The sequence below is a fragment of the Magnolia sinica genome, chromosome 12, assembly GCF_029962835.1.
Source record: "Magnolia sinica isolate HGM2019 chromosome 12, MsV1, whole genome shotgun sequence".
NCBI lineage: Eukaryota > Viridiplantae > Streptophyta > Magnoliopsida > Magnoliales > Magnoliaceae > Magnolia > Magnolia sinica.
The window spans coordinates 75,362,162-75,377,493 of NC_080584.1; the positions used below are offsets into that span (position 1 = coordinate 75,362,162).

Sequence of the window (15,332 nt, forward strand, 5' to 3'; positions counted from 1 at the left end):
CAGAGCTTGCGGACGAAACTCAGTGGGCCACCATCATTACCCTTCTCGATGATCCAAGCCGTTCATCTGCTCTGAAAGGTGGCCAAGACCTTCACCTAGGCGGAGAAATTGCAAAATACATCAGACAGCAGATCTTAACCGTTCAAACATAAATTAGACGGCAAATCAGAAAATCAAGTGGGCCACATCAACATTGAAATAAAACCGTCCATCTCAGACTAGTTTTTCGAGATAAATCGAATGGATGGGACGGATTCTACTGATATCATTGATCGTGTGCCCCATCAACACCACAGTGAAAAGGAAAGTTGCGTCTCTACTACGCGTAAGGGGTTTCCGCAGCTAGCTCGACTGGGACTCCAGCTCTTCTCCGCCCCTGGTTGTATAAAAGAAAGGAGTGAACGAGCAGAGTGGGGGGGAGCCGGTTTTGGTTGTGAAGAAGAGAGGGGAGGCTGAGTTTTAAGGCTGCTGGAGAGAAACAGCGGCTGGGATTTCTACTGGACGTGGCTGAGGACGTGAAACAGCAGAGGAGTTGGAGTTTTAGACGCGAAGAGAGAAAGAGACAGGGAGTAGAGTGGTGTTTTTTTTTCTTTTCTTCATTGTTTTCTTCTTCTTTCTTTTTCTCTATTTTAGTATGAGATCTAGCCCAATCATGAGTGGCTAAACCTCTCAGCTAGGGCTAAGGGGTGAAGCTTGTAGCCTGATGGGAGAGATATTGCTGGTGCCCTTTGATTAGATTGAAGAGATTATTTTTTATTTAATTTTATAGAAATATTTTTAGTTTTTAATGGCATGTTGTGACTAAAATTACAATGGGCTTGCAATGGCTTTGAATATTTCTTTCTTCTTTTTACATTTATGAAGTCAGGAAGCCCTGTTGTTCATCATTGTCCCATGGGTATGGTAGGATGACAGTACCTTCCTGACCTTCATGGCATGTTGATTGATTGATATTTAGATTAATTCTGTTGTTTGCTTTGTCTCCTGGGCATGGTTTGGTGATGGAATCCATTCTAATTCATACACCTTTCATCTCTTGAAACCTATATCAATGGCAGTTCAGTAAATTTCCATAATTTGTGATCCTGGCATAAAATCTCCCTGATCTCTACAAGTGGATCCTCTGAATCCCTAGCTTACTTTCTCTGAATTCCTTAAAGTTTTAGATCATTCTTCCACACTTATTTCTTAAATTCTATTTTGTTTAGATCGCATCTTAGTCTAGTTCTAGTTCTACTTGGTTTCAGATAACGTACAGGTATCAGTCCCTGTGGATTCGACCTCGGTCTTACCGAGTTTATTACTACATCACAACCCTGCACTTGGGGTGTGAACATCTCCTTCAATTGGAATTCCTTGGAGTTTCTCTTTCCCACATATACCATCTTTATGGGCTTTGAGATTCAGTTTTCACACTTTTCATTGCATCTATGAATTGCTTAATCCAATCCTTGTCTTCTCCTCCATAGAAGCAAATGTACTCTCCATCCCTCGCCTATCTAAGAAAGTATTAGCACTTGATCAATACATCAAGCTATTACTGATTTTATGTATATATATAAGTGCATCAGGTGGTGAAACCAAATGGATCGATGCGAATGACATGAAATAGGAGAAACGAGTCATACCCATTGAAGTATCTCAGTATCGATTTGTTCCACTAAGAACTTGACCGTCCAAGTCTACTCTTTCCAAAGGTCTTCCTCCTTGGAATCAGTGAAAGGGAAGGCCAGGTTGCCCCATATCCACATCATGTGAAGTGCATTGCAACACACCACATTCCCTCGGCCATCTAAAGTTACCAACAGCGGTTTCTTCTCGAAATTCCACACTTCTTTGATGAACCTTATGACTGCAGGATTTAGCGCGGATGGGTGATGCACCGAGTACCACGGCATTGATGATACCAAATCTTTGAACTGCTTTTCTTTCTCAATAGGCAACTCGGCCAACCCATCTATGACTGGTAGCCAAACCATTTCGTATTGCCTATCCGACGGACATTTACAGATTTCAGTCAGAACCTCACACTCCACATGGGAGATGTCGAGATCCGAAATGAATAGTATCACCGTCTTCTTTTTCAGTTGTTCTTCCATGTTAACCTGCATTCCAGAACAAAGACAACAACTGTGGAGGTACCAGTACAGACACGTCTGATTCAATGAAATAGAATTTTTATGAATATGATTACTAATTCATAATCTGATATTGTTCAAGGGTATTCTAAACCAAATAGTATTAAATAGCATTGTTAGAGATTAATTTCGTATTAATATCATTTTATTTTTATTTTTTTGAAAAAAAAATGTCCCTTTCACTAATATTAACTGAAACTATTCCTCCTACTTGTTTGATGAAAAACTCTTTCAAGTGAAAGAAACAAGTTCTTTTTAGAAATGTTGATAGTGCCCATATTTGGAAAAAGAGAGAGAGAGAGAGAGAGAGAGAGAGAGAGAGAGAGAGAGAGAGAGAGAGAGAGAGAGAGTTACAAAGAAGCTTATGGCTTTTTTTTTTTCTTTACACACACATACACCCCCACACACTCACACCGCAGTGGGATTTCACCACCTATGGATACTCGAACCCTTGACCGGGTGTTCAAACTCCTAAGAAACTAATGTTTTTAGTGAAAAATGGAAATATACACTCTATAAGGCAACCCCATCATACTCTTACGAAATGCCTCGGCTATATTGCAACAGCTACAATTTAGAAGATAATGGCAACTGTTATGAGAACAATGGTTGTGATTTAACGGGCCGTTTTTGTTACCTAACACCACGACTGAGTTGTTACATTTCTAGAAACAGTTGCAAATAATGTTTCACCATTAAAAAAATAAAAATAAAAAAATAAAAAATAAAAAATAAAAAATAAAAAATTAGAAACCATGTTTTATTTATTTTTTATGCTTGATAGTCTTCTAAAACATTGATGTTTTTAATCAAACACAGAGGAGAAAAAGTAAGAAACTTTGCATTGGTGTTTAGTGCAAACCCTTTTCTCGCTGCCGCCATAGTGAAGATACACATATTCGGAGTGAATCAATTCCTTGAGAATTTTCACGTTGTCGCTGTGTTTCATTTCCAAGAGGCGTATGATTACCTGAATACCTTCCATGTTTTTTTTCTTACCTGTAGACATTGTTAGAAAATTCAATACACAACGGAGGATAGAAGAAAACGATCAGATCTATCGGGTTCAAGGCTCGACTTGAATAGTCGATTTCTCAAGACAGATTTGCTGCCCTTTTTCTGAAAATTCCAGCAAGTGCAAACGAAGGAAATCTGCAAATTGTCTTCAGGATACAATGAACTCTCAATCCATTTTTTAACACGAAAATTTGCACATTTAAGTGTTGAACAGATCTCTAGTTTTGACACTTATATGCCTTAAGACGTTCAGAAAATATTCAGCAAAAGATTAGATCGAGAGTAATTGCACAGAAGATGATATAATATCAATGATTAAGAGTGTCCATACTTCTGGATTATAGTATCCAGGATTTATATCAACTGAAGGGTCATGGATTTCTTCCTGAAGAGGTGCTTAAGAGCTTCTTCAAGAAATCCATACCCATTCACAGCAAATTATTGCCTTTCCATGAAAGGATATGACTCTATGTCATATGACAGTTATTTCTGTACCCATTTAGACAGGAGCAATTATATCAATAGGAAAAACTGTATCCACATAAGCGACACATGGCATAGATGCCACATGTACAATCATGTTACAATTACTCTCAATTAGCAAAAAAAGGTAATAAAAGATCAGGATACCATGGCCCAAAAAATTGAACCGTGTGCCAAAAAGACTAAGGCTCTTATTGCTCCTTGCGACATGCTAAGTGCGCCTAATAAAGCGCCCAAGCAGCCCTACAGCCCATGCCACGCGCACGAGTGCACGGACGGTGCTTCGCACCGTCCTCGAGGAGATTTGAACCCTGGTTGCATAAGCAAAAACCCCTTCTCTTACCGACTGGTTATACACACTATTTATGGAAAGTTTAAATAATTAATATATTTATTTACTTTCTAAAAATAACTTTTATTTTTGAAATTTATTTTTTATTCTAAAAAAAATCACAACAAACATTAGCATCAATCACATTTGTCAATGCATATCACTAAAAAGTGCTTATGATCAGCACTCAACACGATGTCCTGATGACTAGGATTGTTTGTGTGGTCGGATTTTTAAACAAGCTGACCAACTATAGAGAGGACCAAAACTAGATGGACAGTGCAGAATCACTATCTCACCTTGCCATCCTAGTCTAAATTTTTAGGGCTCACCTGGATTACCCATTCCAAATATCTAACATCCATGCAGATTTTCACAGTGATTCCAAGGTTTCAATAGGTGGATGTGCAGAAGGGAAGGCTCATGCCAATGGATTTATGGTTTGTAAGGTCGTAACAACAAAATCAATGGCCTGCCCAGGGGCGATTAATAGAAATTTTGCCAATGATAGGCATTCAGCACCAAAAGCACCATGGATCTGACAGGAGTGCAATTTTTGGTCAGTAATCATAGCAAAGAGGGACCCACTACTTGAATATATCTGACCGGACGCTAGCGTCCTGACCAAACCCACGCCATCCATTCATTTTTCAAACTCATTTTAGTACAAATCCATGATTGAAGCACATCCAACACTCGCTGCGCTTTCCTTCATCTATGTCTGCGTGACCCTACGAAGGAAAATAAATATCACGGTGGGCTCCAGGAAGGTTTCAACATCGACATCATCTTCCCTACTGTTTTTTATAATGCCGTGCACCTTAGTGTTGGATATGCTTCAATTTTGGGCTCATCTCTAAAATAAGTTGAGAAAACAAATAGAAGGCATGGATAAGTTACATCAGGTGGGTCACATTTTACTCAGCACGCTATAGGAGGCTTAGTTACTTAGAACACGTCACATGTGATCATGGTCGGTACTTGAAATAATAAGTGTGGATGCTGCTATAACAAACTCCTTTAGTGCCATCCACCTTTAAGTACCGATTTTAAAATATTTAAATTAAAAAGCTTATGCTTTGCACTGATAGTAATCCCAACACCGGGTGTCTAATGACATTAGCCTTTAACACTATTTAAAATCTGTATTTTTAAAAATAACAAAATTACCCTCTAAGTAAAGTCCACAAGCTCTTCTAGTTGAGAGTGATGATTGCAATGGGAAATTCAATGCCGTCCTTTCTCATTGGGCCATGCCATTGCCCGATGACAATAGCTCCCTAAATGGACCAATTCTCTCTCTCTCTCTCTCTCTCTCTCTCTCTCTCTCTCTCTCTCTCTCTCTCTAATAGATTGCGCACTACACAAATTTTTAACGTGTGGAGCTTCTCTCGCCCCACCATTACTTATGTTATAGATCCACACCATCCATCAATTTTCTTAGATCAGTTTAGAGGATGCACACAAAATGAAGCACATCCAAAGCTCAAATGAATCACATCATAGAAAGCAACCAGGATTGAACAACCACGGATGAAACCTTCCTAAGGTCCATCATAAGGTTTATTTTCCATCTAACCTTTTCATAAGGTCACAAGGACTACAATGAAAGGCAAACACAAATATCATCTTCACCAGAGCCTTTTGTGGTCCAAAAAAGTTTTTAATAGTAGGCATCCAATTCCCACTATTTCTTTTAGTGTGGCCACTTGAGGTTAAGATTTGCCTCATTTTTTGTCTCATGCCCCACAATGATTTGGAAAAATGGATGGACAGTGTGGATCTAACACATACATCATAATGGGCTCCACAGAAGTTCCATATGCCAACACTCCCTGTTTATTTCTCTTCTCGGAATGTGCTGTTATAACAAGAAACAAAATTTCTTGACTTAGTGAAATTTACATAGCCCCACCATGATGTATTTTTTAGGTCCACACCGGCAATTCTTTTTTTTTTTCAAATCATTATAGGATATGATCCAATTTCAAATTATTATGGGTCCACATCATGGGAAAATAAACAATAGAAATTGATGCCTAATTTAAAAACTTCATGGTGCCATAGAAGGTCCGATGTAGATGATATTAGTGTTTTCCCTCCATCTAGGTTTGTGTGAGCTTATAAATAGGTTAGATGGCAAATAAACATCACGGTTGCCCTTGGAAACCGTAGTTTGTCCAATCCCCACTGCTTTTAGTGGTGTGGTTCAATTGAGCTTTGAATTTTGAAACTGTAGTTTGTCCAATCCCCACTGCTTTCAGTGGCATGGTTCAATTGAGCTTTGAATTTGCCTCATTTTTGGGTTCATGCTCTAGAGTAATCTGAAAAAATTGATGGATGCTGCGGATCTAACACACGGTGGGGCTCAAAGAAGTTCCATACATTAAAAGTTGTGTTGTTTAGTAGAAATAGAGAATCTATTCGGCAGAGAGAAAATCAACCTCTTTTGTAAGCTCGTGCCATAGCCAATGGCGTATACCAATGAGAAGCGATGTCCCATTGGCAAGTGATATAACATCTGTCATGCAAACGATAGGCCCCACCATTAAACTTGATCAGCCACACCATTGGCAGGTGATATAACATCCGTGTCATGAAACCGGTAGGCACTACCATCAAACTTTCTAAGTGAAAAAATCAGGTTGTCATGAAACCGGTAGGCACTATCATCAAACTTTCTTGGTGAAAAAATCAGGTTAATCACGTTATTAGATTGGCCACACCATTGGTGCAAAAAATGAGACTGAGATTTTTTACCCCTCCAAGGTCAGTGCTGAAAAGGTTATTGGGCCCACCAAGATGTATGTGTTATATCCACACCCTCCAATTTTACTAGCTTATTTTAAGGCATAAGTTAAAAATTGAAGTAGAACTAAATCTCAAGTGGACCTGCCACATAAAACAGTGGTCATTGAAACACGCCCCACTGAGATTATTCACCCCTCGAGTATGGTGATGAAAAGTTGTGGCCCCCATCATGATGTATGTTTTATGTCCATGTCGTCCACAGGTTTTGCCTGCTCATTTTATGGCATGAACTAAAAGTTGAAGCAAATCCATATCTCAGGTCAACCACACCACACAAAACAGTGTTTATTGAAATGAAACATTAAAAACTTCCTAAGGCCCACGATGATGTTTATTTCTCATCCAACTTATTTATAAGATCACATAAACCTAGGTGTAGGGAAAACATAAGTATCAAATTGATCTAAAACTTTTATCGGCCACCAAGAAATTTATAATGGTGGGCGTTCAATCATCAGTGTTTCATGAAAATGAGTTCTACATGCAATTTAGATCCTACTTATCTTTTTGCACTGATGGCCTAAAATGAGGGACGAGGATTGCCTACTTATAGCGAGGTGACTACTGACTCTGTAGGCCCCCATCATACATGTGTTTTATGAAAGCTGGCCATCTATTTTTTCTTATCATTATAGAGCACGAGCCCAAAAATGATGGATGTCCAAATTGCGAGTGGACCACACCACAAGTAAGCAGTGGCCATTGAATGCGCCCGCCATTAAAAACTTCCTAAGGCTTGTTGTAATGTTAATTTGTCATCCAACCTGTTGATTAGGTCAAGCAAATATCAGCTTAATCTGAAACTTTTGTGGCCCCTGAGGAGTTTTTAATGGTGAGTGTTCAATCACCACTCTTTCCTGTGGTGTGATCCATCTGCCTCATTTTTGGGCTCATGCTCTAAAATAATATGAAAAAATGGATGGAAAGCGTGGATAGTATACATCCATTATGATGGGCCCCACAGAGCATTGTGGGTAGCCACATCGCCAATGACTTTGTTAGTACTCCATGTCCTAAAATGAGTTGACAAAATAAATGAATGGTGTTGATCGCACAAGTAGATAAAAGTGGGCTCCATCAAACCTTCTGTACGCATAAAAGGGTATAACAGTATAAACCAAAGGCACCGGGATAAATATCTCTTTCGCAAACGGATGAAGTGACTGCATTGTTTCCCTGGTGTGGTCCACTTGAGATTTGCATCTCATTTGTTTTTGTTTTTTTAAATTTTTGGCTCATCCCTAAAATGATATGGAAAAATGGATGGACAATGTGGATCTAAGTACTGCCAACTAATTTTAGGCGAGTACCAGCCAACTACGTGGTGACAAATCTCTGTGAGCCCTGCCATGATGTGTTTGTTTTATCCGGCCATAGCAGTTTAGGGCATGGACTAAAAAATGAGGTAGATATAAACATGAGGGAACCACACTTGCCCGAAAGAGTACTGGTGAATGAACTCCCACTGTTAAAAACATCCCAAGGCCCACTGTAATATTTATTTTCAATCCATCCTGATGATTAGCTCACATAACCCTGGATGAAAAGAAAAACACAAATATCATATGATCCAATACTTGTATAGAACCGGAAGATTTTAATGGTAAGAGTTCAACCCCCATTGTTTCTTGTGATATAGTATACTTGAGCTTCGGATCACATCATTTTTGGGTTCATGCCCTGAAATGATTTGGCGAAATGGATGGACAGCGTGTGGATAGGAATCGGATTGGCTACTTCCCCTCCACCAGCCAATGGCTGGTGGTCGGTGCTCTGTGGGCCCACCCTATGATGTATGTGTTTCATCTATGCCGTCCATATATGGTATGAGACCAAAAATAAGGTATATTCCAAACTCATGTGAACCACATTATAGGAAACAGTGTTGAATGAACATTAACCATTGAAAACATTTTGGGGCCCATAAAAGTTTTGGATCAGGCTGATCTTTGTTTTTTCCCTTCATCTGGGTCTGTATGACCTGATCAACAGATTGGATGTCAAATAAACAGTACAGTGAGCCTTACAAGGATTTTAATGGTGGATATCCAATCACTATTGTTTTCCCGTGGTGGGATCCACCTGAGACTTTTATTCCTCTCGTTTTTTGGATCAAGCTCTAAAATGATCTGTAAAAATGGATGAAGAGTATGGATGAAACATATATATCATGGTGGGGCCCACAGAGCACCCACCATCAGCCACCAGGCTAGTGGCAGGGGGAGTAGCCAATCCGTTTCCGCATAGATAATACCTGTACATCGTGATCGGCCCACAGAGATTTGACACCAGCTAGCTGGCTGGTGTTGGGTCACCCGCCAAACCGCGTCTTCCATTTTGGCGAAGGGTTTCACGGGACCCACCGTGGGCACGTGGTTTATGGGTACATGGTGTAGAGACTCCATGGGACCTACCTAGTGTATGTGTTTTATCAGTGTCATTCATAGGTTTTGCCAACTTATTCTGGATAGGATCTTAAGAAGTTTCAACCGTGAGTGTCACTGTAACCCGCTGCTTTCTATCAAGTGGTCCAGCTGAGTTTTGGATTTGTCTCGTTTTTTTGGTCATACCCTAAAATGATCATGCAAAATGAATGGATGGCGTGGATGTAACATATACCATGGTGTGGGCCTACAAAAGTTTCGAGTTTTTGGTTGGTAAGGCCTACGCTAGGCAATCCGAGTCCAGAAAGTGAAAAGCGGAAGCGGATTGGCTACTGTACCACACACCAGCTATATAGCTGCCGTAGGTACGTGTCATGCGAAGACGAGCACTGACACTCCTCGAGCTCCGAGTTGTACGAACGGTTCCAAGGGGATCAAAGTTACATGGCCCTACCTACCGTGATGTATTTATTATATCTACACCGTTCATCTATTTTTAGATATCATTTTAGAGCATTATCCGAAAAATTAATCATATCCAAAGATCATTTGGACCACACCATAAATAGCAGCGGAGATAATGATTTTCACCGTTAAAAACTTTGCAGGGCCTACCAGAACGTTTATTTACCATCCGTTCATAAGGTCACAAAGATTTGAATGAAGAGGAAAAACAAATTTCATATTGATCCAAAACTTCTATGACCCTAAAAAGGGTTTTAATGGTAGACGTTCAATCTCCCACTGCTTTTTGCACTGTGGTCCACTTGATAATTATGTGGTCCACTTGATAATTAGATCTATCTTATTTTTAGTCTCAAGCCTTTAGACGAGCTTGCCAAATGGATGAACGGTTGGTAATGGGGATCTCAACTTCTGGTCAGGGCAGAGGCCTCATCCAACCCCTTCTCGACTGCCCTGTCCCTATTGAGCTCAAGGAACTGAAAATTGGAGATGTGCTGGGTCACTCCGGCCCTCTCCCTCCTTCCCGGGTTTTTGCCTTTCTCCCCCAATAACTATTCGACGAGATAATCAACGGCGGATTTTCTACCTCTGATGATCCTCCTCAGTGTTTCTAGCTGCACGAAACGTCAGGAAATTTTTCTATTTGTTCAGCCTGGAAACTGTTGCGATCTCCCTCTCCGCCCATCCTATGGGCTACATGGATCTGGGCCTGCAATCTTCCTCCTAAATTCTCTATCTTCTTATGGAGACTTCTTCACAATGCGATCCCCGTTGACAACAGAGTTTAGGATAAAGGCATTGCACTGGCCTCTAAATGCAATTCTTGTCTTCAAGGTATGAATGCGTCTCCCCGTCCGGAATCAATCCCCCATCTCTTTCTAGTTGGTCGTCATGCACAAGCCCTTTGGACTTTTTTCGGCATGTTGTGCGCTATCCCTCTGCTGATCCATAGCTTGATCGCTAGCAACTTGAGTCATTGGAGGAATGCCACGGCTCCTGGTGCTGCGCATAATTCGGTCAGAGCTTTGCTTCCTTTTATTATTCTTTGGGAAATCTGGCGCGCCAGAAACGAAGCAGTCTATGACGATTCCCCTATGAATTTCAGTAAATTAGTGTCCTGTGTCCGATGGTGGGCAAAATTGGTCCTTGGCGAGGAGTTTCTGGTAGCTATTAGCAGGGATCACGGTTTGAGACCCAGGAATTTGACCGCGGGTCATCCTCCGCCTGCTCCTTCCCTGGTGAAATGGAGGCACCCATCCCCGGGATGGGTCAAATTGAATGTTGATGGTTCAGCGATGGGTAACCCGGGTCCTTCAGGTGGGGGTGGCATTTACAGAAATGAAAACGGATCCGTTATATTCGCCTTTTCAGTTGGATACGGGGTGGGTTCCAATAACACGGCGGAACTCTGTGCTATTCATGTCGGGATGATTCTCTGCTTGGAAAAAGGCTTGGACAGGGTTATCGTGGAGTCAGATTCGAAACTTGTGATCCATAACTTCTCAAATCACCCCAAGACCCCTTGGAAGTGGGGTCCTTGGCTGTCTCGAATTAATTGCTTACATCGATTGGGAAGTTTTTCTTTCGCTCACATTTTTAGAGAAGGCAACGCACCGGTCGATGCTCTAGCTCACGAAGGGAGTCTCATCCAACAGTCTTCGACTTTTTCCCATTCCAAGTGCCTCCATCTAGTTGTTCGTGGCTTGGTTTTTTTGGATAGGGTCGGTTTAGGCGTGCTGAGAACAAGAAAATAGCGCGGTCCTTGCTCTTTTCTTCTTTGCATTGCCAGTACATAGGTGCTCGTGTCACGCCCCAAACCCAGAAATCGGATTCACAGGAATCCCGATCGCCGAATCTGGTGCCGACAGCCTCCATAGTACCCCATTCTCGGCTCCTAGCGTTCACACGCCAGATTCCGATCCTGGGATCCTATAAGGAGGATTTTTTTTTATATATAATGTACGTTTAACTTGTAACAAGCATAACCACAAGATTACCCAATTCACAAAGGGCAACATCATCATCATATATCCACTAATATAATCATTTAAGTACAATGCTGAAAGGAAAATACATCAATCGAAAATCAAGCTCCAGAAGACTGCTGCACGCTCCAAGCTCGACACTGTTGTAACCTAACATCACCTGCACGCGTCTATCGTGCATAAGCTTATAGAAAGCTTAGAGGGTGGTGTAAGTGTGTGCACAAGGTAAGTGCCAAGTATTCAATGAAATGCCATTATCATACAAACTGGAAGTACTGGTAATCCATAAATCGTACAATATCGGAATAAGCAAAGATACTAGCAAGATCATGAATTATCTGAGTAAGCAGAAATACTGACAAGAGCAGGAATTATCAGAGTAAACAGAAATACTCACAAAATCATATATCATACGATAACAGAGTAAGCGGAAATACAAGCAAGTCCATGAGCCAATCAATATCAGAATACGCAATATATAACAGCTACGCAAACGAAGAGTCATAAAGAGCCAAACATCAAATGCCGAGAATGCAATGGAGTATATAATTCCTTATGTGTTCACAAATGCGTCAGCCATATCTAGACCATATAAATGCAGAAGCACAGTAACCCAAGATGTCGTATGTCGCGGATGTAATACAATATGCGATGCGATTGGAATGACCATGCTGGAGTGTGAAGTCGGGATGGTAGTACGTAGTATCGCAGGCTATGGGGTCCATCACAAGGGACCTCTATCCAAACCAGTCCCATACCTAAATTTGGATAGTCAGGCTCAATGTGGTAAACTCCTGATCTCAGGTTAGTCGCGTGCCCCAACCGAAATCCTGGCCATTGCGAAGGCACACGTAACAACTAGTTGCATACCACCAACAGATAGTGAATGAATGAATGCATGAATGAGTATGCAACTCCTGCTCACTAAATCCACATATCGGTACAGTTCATCATCACCGGGGTTTAGTACACTCCAAATGGCACTGCCGCTCTCCTAGCCGCACAGTCCAAGTGAGCGTAAGAAACCTCACTATCCGCCTGGCCAATAGTCTGCCATTACCTATCCGGCACATCGATAGCGGACCCATTCATGAGCTGGTCAAACTCAGCCTAGTATTGTCCCCTACCCTCGGGCGGGTAAGGCCACACCCCCTCCCAACCGACCACGACACAGTGGGAGACGCAGCCTCCTGGTATTCGGCACTCAGGCGCTCATGTATCCACTCGGTCTCGACGTTGGGGCGTCTCCTGGCCTCGGAGGTTTAGGGATTTTCACCCAGGGACATCTATGGCGCCCGTATGCTAGAACCAAACATTTCCGGTGTCTCATCTGACCATCCACGATATGTCTGTGGAGGCTACGACCCTGATGTCACTAGGGCACACAATGCAAGATGCATGAGTCATACAATCCAGTCATACATCAATCGTACGCATACCGTACACTCATGTGAGATAACCTCCGCCTATCAAGGAGTCTCATAACAATCTGCCCAATGACATATGCAATGGTCAACCACATCTCATAACAAACATGCAGATGATGCGTATGGGCATGTATGATGATGCTATGCTGTCACATACTCATAATCGGTGTCAACAACCGGCATCGACAATCGACCTCGACAATATAGACATTTAACCAACATTACTCCCAAGGAATGACCCACATAGAGCTAAACACATAATGGGCCCACGGCCTCACACAAAGGCCTGATATACAACACAGTGGGCCTTACTCAAGGGCCACATATACACAACAGGCGGGCCCTGATCATGGGCCTCAAATACATGACGTGTGGGCCCTACACATGGGTCTCGAATACATCAAATGGGCCAGGCATCCTGGGCCATGAGTACATCACAATGGGCCTTTCTCATGGGCCTAACATATATCTAATGGGCTCCATAGCCTGGTCTTCAAATGCACCCCAATGGGCCTCATCGCATAGGCCTCATATACATCATATTAGGCCTTAAACACGAGCAAAATACACATTATAATAGGCCTCAAATACGAGCCACATATACATTACATTGGGCCGCAAACACGGGTAGAAGATACATTCCAATCGGAATCCACAATCGGCCACGATGATTGACCTCGATCGATAATCGGTCAATCGGCCGCGACAATCATAATTAATAATCGGCCACGATAATCAACCTCGATTGATAATCAGTCAATCGGCCATGACAATCATAATCGAAATCGGTCATGATAATCAGCCTCGATTGATAATCAGTCAATCGGCCATGACAATCATAATCGGAATCGGCCTCGATCGGTAATTGGTCAATCGACCACAACAATCATAATCGGTAATCAGCCACAATAATCGGCCTCGATCGGTAATCGGTAATCGGCCTCGATCGGTAATCGGTCAATCGGCCATGACAATCATAATCGGAATCGGCCTCGATCGGTAATCGGTCAATCAACCACAACAATCATAATCGGTAATCAGCCACAATAATCGGCCTCGATCGGTAATCGGTCAATCGGCCATGACAATCATAATCGGTAATCGGTCATGATAATTAGCCTCATTGATTGGTCGAACATAGCCTATGGGAAGGTCACAATATAGACATTCAACCAACATCGCCCATCAAAGTGGACATTTAACCAACATTGCTCCTAAGAAGTGGCCCACATAGAGGTGAACATAAAGTGGGCCCATGGCCTCGTACAAAGGCCTAATACACATCACTATGGGCCACATCACATGGGCCTCGAATACATCATATGGGCCGAAATTACTATATCTATATATATCAAGGTGGGCCTTAACGGATGGCCACAGATACATCAAGATGGACCTTATAAATGGGCCGCTCCAATGGGCCGAGTCGAATAGGTTGGGTCAAATAGGGCGAGTTAAATGGACCGATTCAAATGGACCGGATTAATAGGCCAATTCAAATGGACCGAATCAAAAGGGCCAAGTCGAATAGGTTGAGTCAAATAGGGCGAGTTAAATGGACCGATTCAAATGGACCGGATCAATAGGCCGACTCAAATGGACCGAATCGAAAGGGCCAAGTCCAATATACCATAAGTACGCCGTTAGATACCATTGAAGAGCATAAAAATGAATCATGTCCGAATGATCATTTGGACCATACCACAAATGACAATGGTATTAAATTTCAATGACCGACCATAGTCTTTATCATCCATCCAGTCTGTGCATAAGGTTACAAAGACCTGGATATAGAGGAAAAACAAATATCATACTAGTTCAGAGCCCCATAGTCCCAAAGGGTTTTCAATGGTGGGTGTTTATCCCACTGTTCTCTACAGCGTGGTCCACTTGATATTGGATCTGCTTTGTTTACTTATTTATTTATTTATTTATTTATTTATTTTTTTATCTCAAGCCGGGAGACAAGATCGCCAAATGGATAGACAGTAGGGATACATCACATACATCATGGTGAGGCCAATCATCAAATGGATGGACAGTAGGGATACGACACACACATCATGGTGCGGTCCACGTAGTGGCCTAGTATAACATATATCATATAATATATTATAATATGATATAATACCATATAATATAATATGATATATTATATTATAATATAATATGGCATATAGAAGAAGGCCACTGTCCAAAGACTCTCTGATACTCTGGACGGTGCTGATCTAATGCACGAGATCATGGTGGGGCGCATGAAGCAGATCAACAAGATGGACGGCGTGGGTGAA

At 41.7% G+C, this 15,332-nt stretch overlaps 1 protein-coding gene across 1 annotated transcript in view; it reads right to left on the reverse strand.

The window, feature by feature from the left end:
- Window positions 1-15,332, reverse strand: part of LOC131220263 (protein SIEVE ELEMENT OCCLUSION B-like) — a 49,424-nt gene that overhangs the window by 11,043 nt on the left and 23,049 nt on the right. The window contains exons 6-7 of the mRNA XM_058215215.1: window positions 3,001-3,137; window positions 1,687-2,105 (exon numbers count right to left, since the gene is read on the reverse strand). Coding sequence (XP_058071198.1) covers window positions 1,687-2,105; window positions 3,001-3,137 — 556 coding nt within the window. The remainder of the gene's footprint in view (window positions 1-1,686; window positions 2,106-3,000; window positions 3,138-15,332) is intronic.